Below are 22850 nucleotides of genomic sequence, written 5' to 3' on the forward strand. Positions count from 1 at the left end.
AAAATCTATATCCATGCTTTTGTTACCCCTAGGCTCAACTATTCCAATGCTCTCCTGGCCGGCCTCCCATCTTTCACCCTCCATAAACTTGAACTCATCCAAAACTCTGCCGCCCGTATCCTAACCCGCACAAAGTCCCGTTAAACTATCACCCCTATGCTCGCTGATTGCCTCTGGTCTGCCGACGCCTCGATTTTAAAAATTCTCATCCTTGTGTTCAAATCCCTCCATGGCCTCGCCCTTCCCTATCTCTGTAACTTCCTTCAGCCCTGCTACCATAGTATGTTATGGCACAGAAGGAGGCCACTCAGCCCATTGTGCCTGTGCCGGCTCTTTGAAAGAGCTGTCCAATTAGTCCCACTCCCCTGCTCTTTCCCCAAAGCCATGTAAATTTTTTCCCTTCAAGTATTTATCCAATTCCCTTTTTGAAAGTTATTATTGAATCTGCTTCCATCACCCTTTCAGGCAGTGCATTCCTCATCATAACAACTCACTGTGTTTTAAAAAAAAATGTTTCCTCATATCTCCTCTGGTTCTTTTGCTGATCACCTTAAATCTGTGTCCTCTGGTTACTGACCCTTCTGCCACTGGAAACAGTTTCTCCTTATTTCATGATTTTGAACACTGCTAATAAATCTCCCCTTAATCTTCTGTGCCCTAAGGAGAACAATCCCAGCTTCTCCAGTCTCTCCACATAACTGAAGTCCCTCATCCCTGGTACCACTCTAGTAAATCTCTTCTGCACCCTCTCTAAGGCCTTGACATCTTTCCTTAAGTGTGGTGCTCAGAATTGAAGGGAAAAAATACTCCTGCTGAGGCCTAACCAGTGTTTTACAAAGGTTTAGCATAACTTCCTTGCTTTTGTACTTTGCCTCTCTTAATAAAGTCCAGGATCCCATACGTTTTTATAACAGCCTTCTCAACTTGTCCTGCCACCTTCAAAGATTTGTGTACATGTACCCCCTTTAAAATTCTATCATTTAGTATATATTGCCTCTCCTCATTTTTCCTACCAAAATGTATCACTTCGCATTTCTCTGCATTAAATTTCATCTGCCGTATGTCTGCCCATTTCACCAGTCCATCCATGTCCCTCTGAAGTCTGTTACTATCCTCCACATTGTTCATTATATTCCCGAGTTTTGTGTCACCTGCAAACTTTGAAATTATCCTCTGTATACCCAAGTTCAGGTCGTTACTATATATCAAAAAAAGCAGTGGTTCTAATATTGATCCATGGAGAACACCACTGTGTACTTCTCTCCATTCTGAAAAACAAAAGTTCACCACTACTCTCTGCTTTCTGTCTCTTAGCCAATTTTGTATCCACGTTTCCACTGTCCCTTTAATCCCATGGGCTTCAATTTTGCTAACAAGCCTATTATGTGCTACTTCATCAAATGCCTTTTGAAAGTCCATATACACAACATCAACGCACTACCCTCATCAACCCTCTCCGTTACTTTATCAAAGAACACAATCAAGTTAACAAATCTGTGCTGACTTTAATTTATAAGCCCATTCTTTTCCAAGTGCCAATTAATTTTGACCCGGATTATTGTCTCAAAGTTTGCCCACCACCGACGTAAGGCTGAGAATTCTGCCTTCCTCCAATTCTGGCCTCTTGTGCATCTCCCGCTTCCTTCGCCCCACCTTTGGCGATCGTGCCTTCAGCTGTTCCTAAGCTCTGGAATTTCCTCTCCACCTCTCTCCTACTTCATGACCCTCCTTAAAGCATTTGGTCACCAGTCCTGATGTCTCCTTGTTTGGCTGGGTGTCAATTTGTGTCTGATTACGCAACTGTGAAGCACCTTGGGGCGTTTTACTTTGTTAAAGGTGCTGTATCGATGCAAGTTGTTGTTACTCAAATGTAACCAAAGAGGCTTCCTCCCATCAAGTTTAATTGTAAGATTATTAAAACCAACTGTATAGCAATTTTGAATTCTACATTGTGAAGTTGTGCATTCTAATTGGCTATTACAAGTCGTGCATTTTGGGAGTTTAATGAGGGTTGGCATTGATTTTCTTGGTGGGCGGTGTTACACCAAGTTTACTCTATTTTGGGTTTAGAAGGAAAGTTGGAAATAATTCCCTCGACAGAGGGTTGTTAATGCCGATACCGTGTGTGAGCAATGGTTTTTAATACCCCTTTCTTTCCCCCCACCACCTCCCCTGTCAGGGAACTCCCGTGTTTGTGCATGCTGGTCCCTTTGCGAATATTGCACATGGCAATTCTTCCGTTCTGGCTGACAAGTTGGCGCTGAAGCTGGTTGGCAAGGAGGGGTTTGTGGGTAAGTGGACTGTTGTATCAGGATCCCGATGCTGTCCTGAATGGACATTGATAGTTTAAGTGGGGTGGGCGAAACTGTGGCAGATGGAGTTCAATGTGGAGAAGTGTGTGATCACCCACTTTGGACCAAAGAAAGATAAATCAGTGTATTTTCTAAATGGTGAGAAGCTGGGAACTGTGGAGTAGCAGAGAGATTTAGGGGTCCAAGTACAGAAATCACTGAAAGCTAGTGCACAGGTACAAAAAATAATTTAAAAGCTGATTGAATGTTGGCCTTTATCTCAAGAGGACTGGAATACAAAGGGGTGGAAGTTGTTACAGCTGTACAGAGCCCTGGTTAGACCCCATCTGGAATACTGCATTCAGTTCTGGGCACCGCATCTCAGGAAAGATATATTGGCCTTGAAGGGGGTGTAGCGCAGATTCACCAGAATGATACCTGAGCTAAAAAGGTTCAATTATAAAGACAGATTGCATAGACTAGGCTTGTAGTCCCTTGAGTATAGAATATTAAGGGGTGATCTAATTGAGGTGTTTAAGATGATAAAAGGATTTGATGTGATAGATAGAGAGAAACTATTTCCTCTGGTGGTGGAGACCAGAACAAGGGGGCTTAACCTTAAAATTAGAGCTAGGCTATTCAGGGCTGATATCAGGAAGGACCGTACACAAAGGGTAGTGGAAATCTGGTACTCTTATTTCTCTCCCCCAACCCCCCCAAAAAAAAGCTGTTGAGACTAGGTCAAGTGAAAATTTCAAAACTGAGATTGATAGATTTTTGTTGGGTTACGGATGTTAAGGATTACGGAACCAAGACAAGTAAATGGAGTTAAGATACGGATCAGCCATGTTCTAATTGAATAGTGACCCAGGCTTGAGGGGCTGAATAGCCTACTCCAGTTTCTACGAGTACTTGAATATTACAGGTGTCGTGAGAAGGTGACTGTAGGAGGTAACCAACTGCAGCCCAATTGTTTCTGCCTTTTGAAGTTAATGGAAGTGGGAAGGAAGTAGAATTGGGCATCAGCAGACAAGGGTGATGGATATTGAGGTATCTTGACAGGAACAAGCCATACAAGTGCAAGGATTAAATGTTAATTCCAGTTGTAAGAAACATTTGGGAAGTGACGTCTGTTAACCTTCAGGGTTTTTCTTAAATTGAAAAAAATAGCTGCTCTCCTAATATATTTAAATGAAGGATGTTGGGCACTTAAACTCTGTGAAGAGTTTATAAGGAGGTCGGGGGTCAAACAGGCACATAATTCCCAGTGCTAGTCCTACAGATAGAAGTTTCCAGAAGGCAGAAGAAATCCTCCGGATGGAGAGGAAAGTCCCTTCAGATAGAGTCAGGGAAGCTATTACAATATATTTTGTTTATAATTTGGTTTCAGATTCATTTCATCTCCGTGATAAAACCATTGTGTTTATGTCACACTTGGATATATTCTCTACTCAATGTTTCGAGTTGTCACGGACTGTTCTGTAATAAGGAACATGACTGTTTAAACAAAAGGCCCCATTTTCATGCCTCTCACGACCTTAGGACATCCCAAAGTGCATTACAGGCAATGAAGTACTTTTAAAGTGTAGACACTGTTGTAGGAACTACATCAGCCAATTTGCACACAGCAAGGTCCCACAAACAGCAGATGAAGTTATTTCGAAGGGAAGGTTCCAACCAATTGAAACCCATATAACAACCATTCCGATTTGTGCACTAAATTAAGAAAACAGCTACAAATGTTCTGAACCTAGCCTATTGCAGGTCGCAGCACGTTACTGAACTCTTGGCATATTACTCTGCACCACTTCTGTTTTCAAACCACCCAAAGAACAAAAATAAATCAAAGAAAGGAAGCAAGATAACACACAGGAAAGTCTCGCACGGTGCTCCAAAAATAGATTTAGTTGTAGATTATGTAAGAGTGCGGCATACCCATTCATAAACTGCATAAAAAGAAAGAACTTGCATTTATATAGTGCCTTTCACAACCTCAGGACGTCCCAAAGCGCTATAGAGACAATGAAGTACTTTTTTGAAGTGTAGTCACTGTTGTAATGTAGGAAATATGGCAGCCAATTTGCGCATAGCAAGATCCCACAAACAGTAACGTGATAATACCAGATAATCTCTGATGTCGGTTGAGGAATAAATATTGGCCAGGACACCAGGGAGAATTCCCCTGCTCTTCTTCAAAATAGTGCCTTGGGATCAGTACCTTAGTGCCAGAGAGGGCAGATGGGGGGCCTCAGTTTAACGTCTCATCTGAAAGACGGATTGTGTGCTCGTACACTAATTTTAGAATATGCTGGTTAAATATGGTATTAAACTGGTGAGTGTAGAATATTGAAAAAAAATCAATATTGCCTTTCCAATAGAATCCATTAATTACATCAATTTAATCACTAAAATTCACCAAAACAAATATTTGGTTATCCCTGTTCTGATCACAGACGTGTCCCTTGCTCTTTGGTCAGATAATAAAAGACTGCAGAATTTGAACACAGATTAACAGCCAGAAAGACAACCCCAGCTGTGGTAGGATCAGGCCAGATAAAGTCCCGGTGAGTTGACACTGTCCTTCATCAGCTTTTAGGAAAAATATTTCCAGGAACTGAGAGGATGTCGAGTGTGCAGATGTTTCGAGGGTGGCTCACCGAAAGTAGTTTGTTATCCCCATCAACAATATATCAGCGAGTTCGTCTCTAACAATAGATGCTGCTCTTTGAACATCTGCGCTCAATAGGGACCCACAAGCCCGCTGATTGAGTGATAGCCCGTGCAAATGTTCGTCAAAAGTACAAGGAGCTGCATAATACAGAGATAGCACCAACAGGAGCGAATGCAAGATTTTTGCAGTAATTACGACAAGGCAGTGAGTGAATCTAGAAGTCAGTCACGGCTCAGTTGGTAGCACTGTCGCCTCAGACAGAAAGTTGTGGGTTCAAGTGCCACTCCAGAGACTCGAGCACGTAATCCATGCTGGCAGTCAGCATGGATTTGTTAACGGAAGGTCGTGGCTGACTAACTTGATTGAATTTTTTGAGGAGGTAACAAGGAGGGTTGATGAGGGTAACTCGTTTGATGTAGTGTACGTGGATTTTAGCAAAGCTTTTGACAAGGTCCCACCTGTCAGACTGGTCAAAAAAGTAAACGCCCATGGGATCCAAGGGAAAGTGGCAAGTTGGATCCAAAATTGGCTCAGTGGCAGGAAACAAAGGGTAATGTTTGACGGGTGTTTTTGCGACTGGAAGGCTGTTTCCAGTGGGATTCCGCAAGGCTCAGAACTAGATCCCTTGCTGTTTGTGGGTTATATTAATGATTTGGACTTGAATGTGGGGGGCTTGATCAAGATGTTTGCAGATGAGACAAAAATTGGCCGTGTGCTTGACAGTGAGGTGGAAAGCTGAAGGCTGCAGGAAGTTATCAATGGACCGGTCAAGTGGGCAGAAAAGTGGCAAATGGAATTCAACCCATGGAAGTATGAGGTAATGCATCTGGGGAGGGCAAACAAGGCAAAGGAGTACACAATAAATGGGAGGATACTGAGCGGTATAGAGGAACAAAGGGACCTTGGAGTGCATGTCCACAGATCCCTGAAGGTAGCAGGACATGTAAATAAGGTAGTTAAAAAGGCATACGGGATACTTTCCTTTATTAGCCGAGGCATAGAATTTAAGAGCAGGGAGGTTATGTTAGAACTGTATTAAAACATTGGTTAGGCCACAGCTTGAGTACTGCGTACAGTTCTGGTCACCACATTACAGGAAAGATGTGATTGCACTAGAGAGGGTACAGAGGAGATTTACAAGGATGTTGCCAGGGCTGGAGAATTTTAGCTATGAGAAAAGATTGGATAGGCTAGGGTTGTTTTCTTTGGAACAAAGGAGGCTGAGGGGAGATTTAATTGAGGTATATAAAATTATGATGGGACTAGATAGAGTGGATAGGAAGGACCTATTTTCCTTAGCGGAGGGGTTTGTGACCAGGGGGCATAGATTTAAAGTAATTGGTAAAAGGATTAGAGGGGAGCTGAGGAGAAATCTTTTCACCCAGAGGGTGGTGGGGGTCTGGAATTCACTGCCTGAAAGGGTGGTAGAGGCAGAAATCCTCAACTCATTTAAGAAGTACTTGGATGTGTACTTGAAGTGCTGTAACCTACAAGGCTACGGACCAAGTGCTGGAAAGTGGGATTAAGTTTGATAGCTCTTTTTCGGCTGGCACGGACACAATGGGCCAAATGGCCTCCTTCTATGCCATAACTTTCTATGATTCTGTGACACTCCTAGTGCAGCACTGAGGGAGTGCTGCACTGTCAGAAGTGTTGTCTTCCGGATGAGGTGTTACACAGAGCCTGTCCTCTCAGGTGGACGTAAAAGAACCCATGGCACTAATCGAAGAAGAGCAGGGGAGTTCTCCAGTGTCCTGGCCAACATTTATTCCTGGACCCCAAAAAAACAGTTTAATCGATCATTTATCTCATTGGGACAAATTGGCTGCTGCGTTTCCTACATTACAACTGTGACTACACTTAAAAAGTACTTAATTGGCTGTAAAGCATTTTAGGCCGTCCTGGGGTTGTGAAAGGTTGCTATATGAATGCAAGTTCTTCCTTCTTTGAAGAGAAAATCGGTAAGAAGAGGAAGAATATCAAATTCTTTGTTGCTCTGTTACTTGTGGCTGCAACTGAACCTTGGCTTCAGAGTTCACCATGTGGCTGTTTGTATTTTGAAGTTGGGTTCCTGAGGTTTGGAAGTGGAGCTAGTGCAAGTTTGCTTTGTTCCAGCTGACTTGCCTGTGCACCCGTTTCCTCTGAAATCACACAGGCCAGACCCCTTATTGTTCTCTGCATCGAACAGCGTCCATTCACGTTACATCCTGCCGTGTTTTTCTAGAATTATTTTTCCATTGGCTTCCTCAATTTTAAAAAAAAATAACCCTTTGAAAAGCTTTCTCATTAGCCCTTGACAAATGCACAGAAGCTGATCTGTTTAATTCCAGCAGATCCTGTTGTGTCCTGCAGTGTCATTATACATCTGTTCCTTTTAACCTGCCAATTCTGAGCTGGATTTCCATGCTCATTATTACCAAGAATACTTCATTAAAAAAATATATATATCATGAAATGAATGAAGTACTTAGTGCTGCTCTATCACAGCATTCCATTATCTTGTTTATATAATACTGGGTGGGGGGGGCGGGGTGGATCCTTTCTTTTATCGATTTAAAGGCTTTTACAAAGAATATAATCGAGGTTGTCATTGGAGAAAGGGTTCACCTGAATAACTTGTGTTTGGTTGGTTGACGTCACTTTTCTGATCTTCTGGAGATGCTGCTCTGTCCAACCAGACTCTGAGTGAGTTTTCCCCAAGCTCTAAAAAGAAAGAACTTGCGTTTATATAGCATAATTCACATTCTCAGGACGTTCCAAAGCGCTTTACAGCCAATGAAGTACTTCAGGAAGTGTGGTCACTGTTGTGATATAGGAAATGCGGCAGCCAATTTGTGCACAGCATGATCCCACAAACAGCACTGTGATAATGACCTGATAATCTGTTTGAGGAATAAATATTGGTCAGGATACCGGGGAGAACTCCCCTACTCTTCTTCAGAAGAGTGCCGTGGGATCTTTTACGTCCACCCGAGAGGGCAGGCGGGGTCTCGGTTTAACATCTCATCTGAAAGACACCTCCAACAGTGCAACACTTCCTCAGTACTGCACTGGAGTGTCAGTCTGGATTATGGGCTCAAGTCTCTGGAGTGGGACTTGAATCCACGACCTTCTGACTCAGAGGCGAGTGTGCTGCCACAGCTAGAGGTAGACCGAGCTGGCTCTGGTGCAATAACCCACGGGCTACAGGCCCCCCCTGCCCACAGTACCCAACCAAATATTATGGGGCCCCCAGTAAAACTCACCATAATGCAGAAAGTAACTGCATATGACCACTGGATCAAGTTTCTTTTAACCGATAGATAGAAAGATAGATTCGGTCTCGACACCAGTATGGTTACCAGTGATTTTTATTGATTACTAATCCAAACGTTTAACACAATTAATGTCTAAGCAATAGCATACACAGAGATCTGAACCATATTACCCGTTCAGCTGCTGGGCAGAGTACATAACGTTGTTTCTCTCAGCTCAATGTCCTTCGCTGGTGTCTCTACATTAGAACAAAAGCAAAATACTGCAGATGCTGGAAATCTGAAATAAAAACAGAAAATGCTGGAGAAGCTCAACAGTGAGGCAGCATCTGTGGAGCAAAACGGAGTTCACGGTTCAGGTCGAAGACCTTTTGTCAGAACTGGAAGATGTTTTGAGCAAGTACAGAGCCAGGGAAAGGGGGGGGAGGGGAGGGGAGGGAAGAACAAACAGGAAGGCCTGTGATAGGGTGGAGGGTACGAGTGATTAAATGACAAAAAGGGATGATGGTGCAAGGCAAGGAGGGTGGTAATGGGACAAGTAAAGAAACAAAAGATTGATCAGTAGCAGTTGTAAGTGGCAGCAGCAGAACCATTACCAGCACTAGCTGACTGAAAGAAATGGGAGCAATGGTTATGATCTGAAGTTATTGAAATCAATGTTGAGTCCAGAAAGTTGTAAAGGCTCGGTACTGGCTCAAAAACTTTAACTTTTTTTAACATCTTCCAGTTCTGACAAAAGGTTTTCGATCTGAAACGCTAACTCTGTTTCTTTCTCCATCGATGCTGCCTGATTTGCTGAGCTTCTCCATCATTTTCTGTTTTTATTTCGACATTAGAAGCTGTTTCATCTGTGTTCTTGTACCTCTTTCAGTCACCCGACCCCCGCACCATCAAAAACTGTTGATTAGCACCATCCCAGTTTCATCTTCCCTTATCAGTCAGTGTATACTGTCTGTTTCATCAAGTTAATCTTTGTTTCCCTGCGGAATCTCAGAAGAGCATGTTAATGTGATCAGGGGCCATCTGTTTCCCAGTTCTGCTTTTCCCATTGTTTCAGGTAATCACAGATACTAGCACTTCCTTATCTAATGATGACCTCTTGATGTGATTAACTTCTGACTAGTATGCAGATTCCAGTAATCTTTGTTCTCTCTCTTGATGCATCAGCAGTTGCTTTTAGATTTAAACTAGGTTTACTCAACTATGCAGGACATGATGGTAAAATAAGCATCAAAAGATGTCAATTTCTAAATCCTCACAGTGGTATGTTGTGATACTATTTGCTTTATTAGTGCAGCGTATAAACATTCTACCAGCCTATTTTCTTCATGTGTTTTACTACATGTTTGTGGTTGAGGTGGGCTTATGTGGAGGGGGTGACAGAAGACGGTGGGGCTGCCTGAAACAACAACTTGCATTTACCTCATCTAAGCAGGCCAAGCTAAGATGGAGGGGGTAAGTGCTGAAGAAAATGAGCTTCCAATCTGATTCCTGTCCAAAGTAGAATCCCCTTTGCACAGATTTCATTATTCACCTATCGACATATACTGATTTTTTTTCAAACAATATACTTTATTCATAAAATTTGCAGCAATACATACAATACAGTTGTCATATCACATTCCAAACGTACACAATACAGATTATACAATTTGCAGGTTACATCAATACAGTTCAAAGAACACATTGTACATAATTACAGTTCGTGACACTCAAGGGTGCCTCATTGCATTACACACAATACAGATTATTGATTAGTTTCATTACAGGTACATTACATCAATTTGAATTTTACATTCTGCCCGAGGGGTTTTTCCCTGATTGCAGCCCCTCGGTATACAATGGTGGGAAGGCTCCAAACGGTTGCCTTTCCCCACAGAGCCTTTGCAGCAGCAGCACCCGTCCTCAGTGCGTCCCTGAGCACGTAGTCCTGGACCTTGGAATGTGCCAATCTGCAGCACTCGGTCGAGGACAGTTCCTTGCACTGGAAGACCAGCAAGTTTCGGGCAGACCAAAGGGCGTCTTTCACCGAGTTGATGGTCTTCCAGCAGGAGTTGATGTCCGTCTCAGTGTGCGTCCCTGGGAACAGCCCGTAGAGCACAGAATCCTGTGTTACGGAACTGCTCAGGACGAACCTGGACAGATACCACTGCATCTCTCTCCAGACCTTCTTTGCAAAGGCACATTCCAGAAGGAGATGGGTGACGGTCTCGTCTCCACCGCAGCATCCTCGGGGACAGCACGTGGTGGCGCTGAGACTCCGGGAGTGCATGAAGGATCTGACGGGAAGGGCCCTTCTCACCACCAGCCAAGCAAGGTCTTGGTGCTTGTTTGAAAGCTCTGGCGATGAGGCGTTCTGCCAAATGACTTTGACTGTCTGCTCGGGGAACCAACCGACAGGATCCACCATCTCCTTTTCCCGCAGGGTCTCGAGGATGTTACGCGGACCACTTGCTGATCGCCTTGTGGTCAAAGTTGTTTTTCTGCACAAACTTTTCCACGAAGGACAGGTGGGGTGGAACGGTCCAACTGGATGGAGTGTTCCGTGGCAGCGTGGCCAGGCCCATCCTTCGCAACACCTGGGACAGGTAGAACCTCAGCACGTAGTGACACTTTGTGTTTGCGTACCGAGGGTCTACGCACAGCTTGATGCAACCTCCTGCTGATTACCACCTACCGTCCTCCCTCAGCTGATGAATCAGTCCTCCTCCATGTTGAACACCACTTGGAGGAAGCACTGAGGGTAGCAAGGGCACAAAATGTACTCTGGGTGGGGGACTTCAATGTCCATCACCAAGAGTGGCTCGGTAGCACCACTACTGACCGAGCTGGCCGAGTCCTGAAGGACATAGCTGCTAGACTGGGCCTGCGGCAGGTGGTGAGTGAACCAACACGAGGGAAAAACTTACTTGACCTCGTCCTCACCAATCTACCTGTCGCAAATGCATCTGTCCATGACAGTATTGGTAGGAGTGACCACCGCACAGTCCTCGTGGAGATGAAATCCCGTCTTCGCACTGAGGACACCATCCAACGTGTTGTGTGGCACTACCACCGTGCTAAATGGGATAGATTCAGAACAGATCTAGCAGCTCAAAACTGGGCATCCATGAGGCGCTGTGGGCCATCAGCAGCAGCAGAATTGTATTCCAGCACAATCTGTAACCTCATGGCCCGGCATATTCCTCACTCTACCATTACCAACAAGCCAGGGGATCAACCCTGGTTCAATGAGGAGTGTAGAAGAGCATGCCAGGAGCAGCACCGGGCGTACCGAAAAATGAGATGCCAACCTGGTGAAGCGACAACTCAGGACTACATGCATGCTAAACAGCGGAAGCAACATGCTATAGACAGAGCTAAGCGATTCCACAACCAACGGATCAGATCAAAGCTCTGCAGTCCTGCCACATCCAGTCGTGAATGGTGGTGGACAATTAAACAACTAACGGGAGGAGGAGGCTCTGCAAACATCCCCATTCTCAATGATGGCGGAGTCCAGCACGTGAGTGCAAAAGACAAGGCTGAAGCGTTTGCAACCATCTTCAGCCAGAAGTGCCGAGTGGATAATCCATCTCAGCCTCCTCCCGATATCCCCACCATCACGGAAGCCAGTCTTCGGCCAATTCGATTCACTCCACGTGATATCAAGAAACGGCTGAGTGCACTGGATACAGCAAAGGCTATGGGCCCCGACAACATCCCAGCTGTAGTGCTGAAGACTTGTGCTCCAGAACTAGCTGCGCCTCTAGCCAAGCTGTTCCAGTACAGCTACAACACTGGCATCCACCCGACAATGTGGAAAATTGCCCAGGTATGTCCTGTCCACAAAAAGCAGGACAAATCCAATCCGGCCAATTACCGCCCCATCAGTCTACTCTCAATCATCAGCAAAGTGATGGAAGGTGTCGTCGACAGTGCTATCAAGCAGCACTTACTCACCAATAACCTGCTCACCGATGCTCAGTTTGGGTTCCGCCAGGACCACTCGGCTCCAGACCTCATTACAGCCTTGGTCCAAACATGGACAAAAGAGCTGAATTCCAGAGGTGAGGTGAGAGTGACTGCCCTTGACATCAAGGCAGCATTTGACCGAGTGTGGCACCAAGGAGCCCTAGTAAAATTGAAGTCAATGGGAATCAGGGGGAAAACTCTCCAGTGGCTGGAGTCATACCTAGCACAAAGGAAGATGGTAGTGGTTGTTGGAGGCCAATCATCTCAGCCCCAGGGCATTGCTGCAGGAGTTCCTCAGGGCAGTGTCCTAGGCCCAACCATCTTCAGCTGCTTCATCAATGACCTTCCCTCCATCATAAGGTCAGAAATGGGGATGTTCGCTGATGACTGCACAGTGTTCAGTTCCATTCGCAACCCCTCAGATAATGAAGCAGTCCGAGCCTGCATGCAGCAAGACCTGGACAACATCCAGACTTGGGCTGATAAGTGGCAAGTAACATTCGCGCCAGATAAGTGCCAGGCAATGACCATCTCCAACAAGAGAGAGTCTAACCACCTCCCCTTGACATTCAACGGCATTACCATCGCCGAATCCCCCACCATCAACATCCTGGGTGTCACCATTGACCAGAAACTTAACTGGACCAGCCATATAAATACTGTGGCTACAAGAGCAGGTCAGAGGCTGGGTATTCTGCGGCGAGTGACTCACCTCCTGACTCCCCAAAGCCTTTCCACCATCTACAAGGCACAAGTCAGGAGTGTGATGGAATACTCTCCACTTGCCTGGATGAGTGCAGCTCCAACAAACATTTACCTGAGGAAGGAGGAAGCCTCCGAAAGCTTGTGAATTTAAAATAAAATTGCTGGACTATAACTTGGTGTTGTAAAATTGTTTACAAAGCTCCAACAACACTCAAGAAGCTCGACACCATCCAGGACAAAGCAGCCTGCTTGATTGGCACCCCATCCACCACCCTAAACATTCACTCCCTTCACCACCGGCGCACTGTGGCTGCAGTGTGCACCATCCACAGGATGCACTGCAGCAACTCGCCAAGGCTTCTTCGACAGCACCTCCCAAACCCGCGACCTCTACCACCTAGAAGGACAAGGGCAGCGGGCACATGGGAACAACACCACCTGCACGTTCCCCTCCAAGTCACACACCGTCCCGACTTGGAAATATATCGCCGTTCCTTCATTGTCGCTGGGTCAAAATCGTGGAACTCCCTTCCTAACAGCACTGTGGGAGAACCGTCACCACACGGACTGCAGCGGTTCAAGAAGGCGGCTCACCACCACCTTCTCAAGGGCAATTAGGGATGGGCAATAAATGCCGGCCTCGCCAGCGACGCCCACATCCCGTGAACGAATAAAAAAAAACACAAAGTGGCCACGTTGGGCACGCCTTTCCCCCCTTTCTCTGGAGATTTGTACATCGTGTCCCTGTGGACACGGTCCATTTTTGATCTCCAAATAAAGTGGAAGATGGCTCGGGTGACTGTCGCAGGAGCGAGGTATAGGCCAGACCTGCGCCACGTACAGCAACACCGAGAGCACCTCGCACCTGATGACCAGGCTCTTGCCCAGGATAGAGAGGGATCGTCGATCCCACAGTCCCAGTTTCTGCTTCACCTTGGCAATATGCTCCTCCCAGATTTTGGTGCACGCCCCGGCCCCCCCCGAACCCAGATCACCAGCACCTTCAGGTAATCCGACCTGACGGTGAAGGAGATAAAGGATCGGTCGGTCCAGTTCCCAAAGAACATGGCCTCGCTCTTAGTACGATTTACCCTGTCCCCTAGGCCGGTTCGAACTGGTCGCAGATGCTCATCAATCTGCGGACCGACAGCTGATCCAAGCGAAAGACGGCGCGTCGTCCATGTACAGTGAGGCCTTGACCTGAGTGCCTCCGCTGCCTGGGATCGTCATCCTTCTTATCTGATCCCAAGGACGCAGGACCTGTGTAACGCAGAACACCCTTTGGAACAGCCAGCACCCACACTCGGGCCCTGCCTGCCTTGCCACTTTTAGGCCAGAGGGAGGAAAGAAAAATTTTTTAGAAGCATCGTATTTGTACATACTGTGATACTATGCTTAGGATCCATGCTGCCCGACAACGCTACTATTTAATCAGCAGCTCAGACATCGCCATGGTACCCAGAGTGACTGCAATCTGAAAACTAATTGACAGACGCACCTCTGTTGTGAGGACAGTCGACCTTGATAAGAAGTCACATTCCCTTTTGAACTAGTAGCATTTATACCATGCTAACTTTGAGCAAACACCAAATGCTTCTCAACAAAGAAAAAGTTGAGTACACTGAATAGATTTAACTAGAGCAAAGATGACATGTTGATTTAACTTGAGGTAAATTAAGTCAAACTTGATACTCTACAATTTTGACGTTAGGAAGATTTCGCTCGTTCAATGTGCACAGCTTTATTACGATTATATTTCCCATCTTGCTTGTATCCTCATCAGTCAATAAAGTCATCGTAAATCAGATCCGTTCTTGGAAAGAGAGCCCATTATGTGCGAGAGGGGAAGGAAACCACAATTACAGCTCCACTTGCTGGATGCTAGGTACCATTTGCAGAGGAAATGCCACAGGAAAGTGGACCAGCTGCCAGCCGAGCCTACACCCCGCAGTCCGATACTCTGACCTTCCTATTCAAAAGAACAAGAGTTTCCAAACGCAATGAACTCACCCAAAGCCCGGTGGATTGATCAAGGTTCAGCTTTGTATTTTTCACCCTCCCATTTGTTCACTTTGGTTGAGATACACACACACATGACAGCTGCCTATACCTGGCAAATGACATTTGCCATTACCATGGGCATCAATTATAAAGACGCCACCTAAAACCGTATTAAGCATGCAGACTGTTTCGGGTAGTTCAGGCAGCTGTTCGCATGTCATTAAAGCGCAATTACCTGTCATTAAGTCCTTTCTGCTCCCCGTTTCCTAACTTGCAAAAAGCCCCGTTCACCCATCACCCCTGTGCTCGCTGACCTACATTGGCTCCAGATCAGACAACACCACAAAATTTAAAATTATCATCCTTGTTTTCGAATCCCTCTATGGCTTCTCCCTATCTCTGTAACCTCCTCCAGCCCTATAACCCTCCGAGATCTCTGCACTCCTCCAATTCTGGCCTCTTGCGCATCCCTGATTTTCCCTCCACCATTGGCGGCTGTGCCTTCAGCTGCCTAGGCTCTAAGCTCTGGAATTGCCTCCCTAAATCTCTCCTCCTTAAAATCTACCTCTTTGACCAAGATTTTGGTCACCTGTCCTAATATTTTCACGTTAAAGGTGCAAGTTGTTTTTGTTAGTTTTAACTCTTGGCTGGGAAAGACTGTACAAGGAGAATTCACCCAGGAGGAAGCTAAGTAGGATTCAATTGTACATCCTCTTACACAAAATCTCTTGTCTTCATGATCCAGTCTGAGCAATAGTTCCTCTGGGGATTGAAAATCTCAACTACACTCGTGTCATCAACAAAAGGAATGGTTGGGAAAGTTGTGATGTGACAGTAGTTGGAGTTTTAACCAAATGACAGCAGCCATCGATATCCTAATGTAAAACACTGACTCCTCCTTTACATTCAAATTAATCACTCAACCCCTTGAGAAATGGGGGAGACTGTGTCTCAAATAAAACGGAAGGTGGTGTTGTGTAAAATGATGAGCCTTTGCAGCCCTAGATAATTTTTGTTGCAAATTTAAAATTCACCATGGATGCATGCATGCGCACGTAAGGGAATAAGTATGTGTGCTTAAGAGAATGAGTGTGCGTAAGACAATAAGTGTGTGCGTGTGCTCAGGTGAATAAGTGCGTGTGTCTGTACATACGATAGTGTGTGCACGTGTGGAGGTTACTCTTAATTCAAAGTTGCTTAATTCAGATTATCCATTAATTTTTTTCGCACTAAATTCCCAATTTGCTGTTATTTACATTGCTTGATGAAAATTGTTAGGTAAATAAATTTTTAGTGTGAAAATGACCTGAATTGTCAGTAGTAGTATATAAATATATATATTGAGATAAATGTGTACATAAATATGAAATTGTGTGGAGGTTTGAATGTATGTATATATGTGTTATTTTATATAGTGCATGTGTGTAAATATATAGTGTATAGGTGTATGAAAGGTAACATTATTCTAATTACAAATGGGGGGAAGTTCATTTTCTTTGTCAATTTATGTACAATTTGCAGATTGTTAAATTTTTCTGGTTAAATGTGAGTTAATGGATTTATTTTTTATTTCTAGGTAGTCTAATCATGTAATGTCTTGTCTTTCAGTGACAGAAGCTGGCTTTGGTGCTGACATTGGGATGGAGAAGTTCTTCAACATCAAGTGCAGAGCCTCAGGCCTTCAGCCCGACGTGGTGGTGCTTGTGGCAACAATCCGAGCCTTGAAGATGCACGGCGGAGGACCCAATGTGAGTAAATATAGGAACAGGAGTGGGCCATTCAGCCCCTCGAGGTTGTTCCGCCATTCAGTTAGGTTATGGCGACTCTGTCTCCACTGGGAGATGTTTTCTTGTCGTTCACAAAGACCTATTCAAACAACTGTGGGGAGATGCAACGAGCAGGAATTGATGCTTGAGGATAGGAAGTAAAATTTCTAACGCATGTCATTCACGTAATCAGATGTGATTATTCAGAGTTTATCTGTGAACCAGGAAGGGCCCGGTAGCTCAGGACTTTAGTTTCCCGACACTGCTCAACAGAATGAAGATATGAGAGTTCGCACCCGTCAGTCCAGGGCTGTTGTCATTCGTGGCTCAGTGGTAGCACTCTTTCCCCCCCTTGAGTCAGAAGATCATGGGTTTAAACCTCACTCCAGGGACTTGAGCACATAATCCAGGCTGACGCTCCAGTACAGTACTGAGGGAGTGCTGCACTCGGAGGTGCCATCTTTCGGATGAGACGTTAAATGAGACCCCATATGCCCCCTCAAGTGGACATAAAAGATCCCAAGGCACTATTTTGAAGAAGAGCAGGGGAGTTCACCCCGGTGTCCTGGCCAATATTTATCCCTCAACCTACATCACTTGAAAAAAACAGATTGTTTGATTATTATCTCATTGCTGTTTGTGGAATCTTGCTGTGCGCAAATTGCTGCGTTCCCTATATTACAACAGTGACCACACTTTAAAAGTACTTGATTGGTTGTAAAGCGCTTTGGGATGTCCTTAGGTTGTGAAAGGCGCTATATAAATGCAAGTCTTTCTTCTAGTCTCTGCCTCTAATTGTTTTTGTTTTGTTTCATTGGTATATCACCCAAAAATGGCTTCTGTAAAATGTAACCCCTCACATGCATTTGAACTCATCCATTTTCTTGCTTGTGTCTGTTGACCTGTATTTTAAATTAATAACTGTCACTAATTTGGTTTCTTTCAGGTCACTGCAGGCAAGCCCTTATCAAAAGAGTATACGGAGGAGGTGGGTACACTTCAACAGAAGGACCAGAAATGGTTTCAGGTTTCCTCGGTGATGTAATCCATGCTCTTGATGATTTTCCGTCTTGTGCACTCAACATGTGATGCTATCTTTAGAGCACTGGAATCCAAATTTGAATGGACCCCCATATAATTAGATAGAATCCTCCCTTATAGAATTAAGGGTCATAAGTAGATTTTGAGAATTCCATAGAAATGCATGTACTTTCAATGACCTCAATGGTCTCTAATAGGATTGCCCATATCGTGCAGGGGTGGGGGAGGTGTGATGAGTGGGAGATCCTGTGATTGGAACTGTGTACCCTTGTCTTGCTCTTGCTGTTTAGTTTTCTGGTTTACCATTACCATTTTATTTACTCTCTTCTATACCTCTGTTAAATACCTTGGGTGCCTTTCAAGAGTGAAAAGTCCAAATCTGTCCAGTCTTTCCTCATAACTCAGACCTCCAACACTGGGGATTGGGTCTTGTGGCTCTTCCCAGCACTGCCTCCAGTGCTTGAATGTCTGCCTTGTGTCTCAGTGGCCAGAACTAGGCACAATACTCAAGGTATGGTCTGAGAGCCCTATACAGTTTGATCACAACTTCTTGAGTTTTATTCTACTGTTTTGGCTATTTGGTTCAACATCCTGTTGCCTTTGTTGATTGCTGCTCTGCAATGGATGGACATGTTGAGTCTGCTAAAACTCCAGGTCTCTTTTGGCTTCATCCGTAGCTATTTCAACCCTGTTCATGAATTGTGCGTGTTGCCTATGTGCAGTACTTTACACTTCTTTGCATTAAATGTCACCCGTTGTTGTTCTACCCACTTGCATATTTTGTCCAACTTATCCAGTAATTTCTGAGCTGCCTTCTATTGCCCCTCCTAGTTTAGTAATATTTGCAAAAGTCACCAATTCCCATTGGATTTCTCATCCTTACGAGGCAGAGCATTATCCAGCTTGGTTGTTGATGTAAATTAGAAACAGTTGGGGTCCCAACACCAATCCTTAGAGCACCCTACTCACTTCTCTTCTCTTAATTCCTGTAACGACTATCTGTTGTTTTCTACCCTTCAGCCAATTTCCTTGTTTCTTCCATTTTCTTTCTTTCTCGCGCTCTTTCTTTCTTGTTCTGTCTTGCACATACACATGCTAACACAACAAATGGATTATAATTCAGTAGGGTTTAGATCATAGCATAGAAGGAGGCCATTCGGCTCATCGTGCATGTGCTGGCTCTTTGAAAGAGCTTTCCAATTAGTCCACTCTGCTGCTCTTTCCCTAAAGCCCTGCAAATTTCTCCCTGTCAAGAATTTATCCTATTCCCTTTTGAAAGCTGCAATTGAATCTGCTTCCACTACCCTTTCAGGCAGTGCATTCCAGATCATCATAAAGCGCTGCGTACAAAAAAAAATTCTTCTAACACACCTCTGGCTCTTTTGCCAATTACATTAAATCTGCGTCCTCTGGTTACCGACCCTTCTGCCAGTGGAAATAGTTTCTCCTTGCTTACTCTATCAAAATCCTTCATGATTTTGAAAGCCTCTATTAAATCTCCCCTTAACCTTCTCTGCTCTAAAGAGTTCAATCCCAGCTACTCTAGTCTCTCCATGTAACTGAAGTCTCTCAACCCTCGTACCATTCTAGTAAATCTCCTCTGCATCCTCTCCAAGACCTTAAAATCCTTCTAAAGTGTGTTGCCCAGAATTTGACAATACTCCAGCTGAGGTCTAACCAGTGATTTATAAAGGTTCAGCCATAACTTCTTTGCTTTTGTATTCTTATGCCTCTATTTATAAAGCCAAAGATCCCATATTTTTTTTTTACAGCTTTATCAACTTGTCCTGTCACCTTCAAAGATTTCTGTACCTAAACCCCCAGGTCTCTCTGTTCCTGCACCCCCTTTAAAATTGCACCATTTAGTTTATATTGCCTCTCATCTGCCCTGTGTCTGCCCATGTTTCACTAGTCTGTCTATGTCCTCCTGAAGCCTGCTACTATCCTCCTCACTGTAGAACTTTTCCGAGTTTTGTGTCATCTGCAAACATTGAAATTATGCCTTGTATACCAAAGCTCAGGTCATTAATATATATCAAAAAGAGCAGTGGTCCTAATACTGATCCCCGGGGAATATCATTGTATACTTCCACCCACCCCCGCTGCCCCAGCCTGAAAAACAACCATTCACCACTATTGTCTGCTTTCTGTCCCTTAAACAATTTCGTATCCATGTTGCCACTGTCCCTTTAATCCAGTGGGCTTCAATTTTGCTAACATCTATTATGTGGTACTTTATAAAACGCCTTTTGGAAGTCCATATACACAATATCAACCTCATCACCCTCCCCATTACTTCATCAAAGAACTCAATCAAGTTAGTCAAACACAATTTGCCTTTAACAAATCCATGCTGGCTGTCATTAATTAACCCATGTTTTTCCAAGTGACAATTCATTTTGTCCTGGATTATTGTCTCTAAGGGTTTCCACACCACTGACCTCAGGCTGACCGACCTGTAGTTACCTGGTTTATCCCCCTCCCCTTTTTTGAACATAGGTGTAACATTTGCAATCTTCCAGTCCTCTGGCACCATCCCCAGATCTAAGGAGGATTTGAAGATTGTGGCCAGTGCCTCCGCTATCTCCACCTGTACTTCCCTCTGCAACCTAGGATGCATCCCATTCGGACCAGGTGACTTTTCTACTTTATCTATTTTTATCCTGTCCATTTTCTCTACTACCTCCTCCTTTTACTGTGACATTGGCAGCATCCTCTTCTTTTGTGAAGACAGATGCAAAATACTCATTCAGTACCTCAGCCATGTCCACTGCCTCCACAAGAAGATCTCCTTTTTGGTCCCTAATCGGCCCCATCCTTCCTTTGACTATAGTTTTACTATTTATATGTTTGTAAAAGACTTCAGTGTTCCCTTTTATGTTACCTTCTAATTTTTTTTTATTCGTTCATGGAATGTGGGCGTTGTTGGCGAGGCCAGCATTTATTGCCCATCTCTAATCAATTCTCATACACTCTTTTTGCTCCTCATTTCCTTTTTTTAGTTCTCCTCTGTACTTTCTGTATTTAACTTGATTCTCTACTGTATTATGAACCTGACATTTATTGTAAGCCTCCTTTTTCTGTTTCATTTTAATCTCTATACCTTTAGTCATCTAGGGTGCTCTAACTTTGGATGCCCTTCCTTTCCCCTCCATGGGAATTTGTGCAGTCTGTATCTCCTCTTTGAAGGCCACCCATTGCTCGTTTACTGTTTTACCTGCCAATATTTGATTCCAGTCCACCAGGGCCAGATCCCTTTTCAACTCGCTGAAATTAGCCCTCCTCCAGTTGAGTATTTTTACATTTGATTGTTCCTTGTCCTTTCCCATAACTACTCTAAACCTAATATAATCACTGTTTCCCAAATGATGTTCTGCTTACCCCACTTCATTCCCCAGAACTAGATCCAGCACTGGTTCCTTCCTTGTTGGACTGGAAACATACTGATTAAGAAAGTTCTGTTGTATACATTTCAGGAATTCCTCCCCTGTTTGCCCTTTACACTGTTATTTTCCCAGTCTATATTAGGACAATTGAAGTCTCATTATCACTACTCTAAAGCTCTTGCAACTTTCTGCAATTTGCCTGCAAATTTGCTGCTCTAACTCCTTCCCACTATTTGGGGGCCCACAAACACTCGGTAGCGTAACAGCTTCTCTTATGTTCCTTAACTTTACCCAAATGGATTCTGTCTTTGAACCCTCAAGCACATCATCCCTTTCCAGTGCTGTAACAGTATCTTTGATCAGTACTGTCACCCCCCCCCCCTCCTTTTTTTTCTTCCCTATCACGCCTGAATATCTTGTAGCCAGGAATATTAAGTTCCCAATCCTCCCCTTGTTTGAACCAGGTCTCTGTTATTGCCACTAAATCATAATCCCATATGGCAACTTGTGCTTGCAGCTCACCAACCTTATTTGTCATGCTCCATGCATTTAAGCACATGCATTCCAAACCCATCTTAGTCTGCCTTATATTTCTCCCCTGTCTGATCCCTCCTATTTCTGAACTATTTATTCTAATGCTGTTTGTCTCTCCCAGACCTCTGTGCACTTTATTTCTCCTCTCTAATGCTTCATTCTGGTGCTCATCTCCCTGCCAAATTAGTTTAAACCCTCCCCACAGCACTAGGAAATTGGTGCCAGCTCTGTTGAGTTGCAACCCGTCCATCTTGAACAGATCCCTCCTGCCCCAGAATTGGTCCCAATGCTCCAGGAATCTGAAGTCCTCCCTCCTGCACCATTTCTCCAGCCAAGCATTAACTTGCTTTATTTTACTATACTCACTAGTGCGTGGCACTGAGAGTAATTCAGAATTCGCTACCTTGAAGGTCATGCAATTTAACTTCTTCCCTTTCTCCTACAACTCTGTCTGTAGGACCTCAACCCTTTTCCTTCCTATGTCATTGGTTCTGACATGGTCCACAATTTCTGGCTGTTCCCCTCCCCCAGCAAAAAAATGGTCTGCACCCGTCCGGTGATGTTCTCTACCTTAGCATCAGGGAGGCAACACATCATGTGGGACTTGCGTTGGCGGTTGCAGAAACGCCTGTCTATACCCATGACTATTGAATCCCCTACGACTGCTGCATGTCTACACTTCGCTTTGCACCCTGTGCAGTTATTTGCCCCGTGGTGCCGTAGATTTGTTGTAGACTGCACTCCTTCAAAGTGTCGTCACCCTCGCCGGTAGTCAGTACTGAAAACCAGTTAGTGAGCGCCACACTCCCGGAGCATTCCAGCACAGCCTGCCTCTTGCTATCCTGCCGCTTGGCCATCCATTTACTATTCATGTAGTTAATGGCAAGGATCAGACATGAGGCTGTATGATGATCAGCTAGAGCTCATGTTTAAAGCAGCGAACTTGCGGGTTATTTAAACCTTAAGCTGAAGGAATCCTTGACTGTTTGTCTGTATAACCTGATGTAATTGCTGTTCTAGAACCTGAAACTGGTGGCTGATGGATGCTGTAATCTGCAGAAACAGATCCAGATTGCTCAGCTCTTCGGGATCCCGGTCGTGGTTGCTGTGAACGTTTTCAAGTAAGTACAAAAAGCATACCAGAAATAGTGGGGAACCAAGGGGCTAATGAGAGTGAGGAACTTAAAGTAATTAATATCAGTAGAGAAAAAGTACTTGAGAAACTAACGGGACTAAAAGCCGATAAA

General features: G+C 44.5%; 1 protein-coding gene across 3 annotated transcripts in view; it reads left to right on the forward strand.

Annotated features, from left to right (window-relative positions):
• mthfd1l (methylenetetrahydrofolate dehydrogenase (NADP+ dependent) 1 like) overlaps positions 1–22850 on the forward strand; it is a 171023-nt gene that overhangs the window by 78280 nt on the left and 69893 nt on the right. For all 3 annotated transcript variants that reach the window (XM_067989356.1, XM_067989354.1, XM_067989355.1), the window contains 4 exons: positions 2180–2291; positions 16485–16624; positions 17589–17630; positions 22624–22724. In XM_067989356.1, coding sequence (XP_067845457.1) covers positions 2180–2291; positions 16485–16624; positions 17589–17630; positions 22624–22724 — 395 coding nt within the window. The remainder of the gene's footprint in view (positions 1–2179; positions 2292–16484; positions 16625–17588; positions 17631–22623; positions 22725–22850) is intronic.

This window comes from Heptranchias perlo, chromosome 8 (genome assembly GCF_035084215.1).
Source record: "Heptranchias perlo isolate sHepPer1 chromosome 8, sHepPer1.hap1, whole genome shotgun sequence".
NCBI lineage: Eukaryota > Metazoa > Chordata > Chondrichthyes > Hexanchiformes > Hexanchidae > Heptranchias > Heptranchias perlo.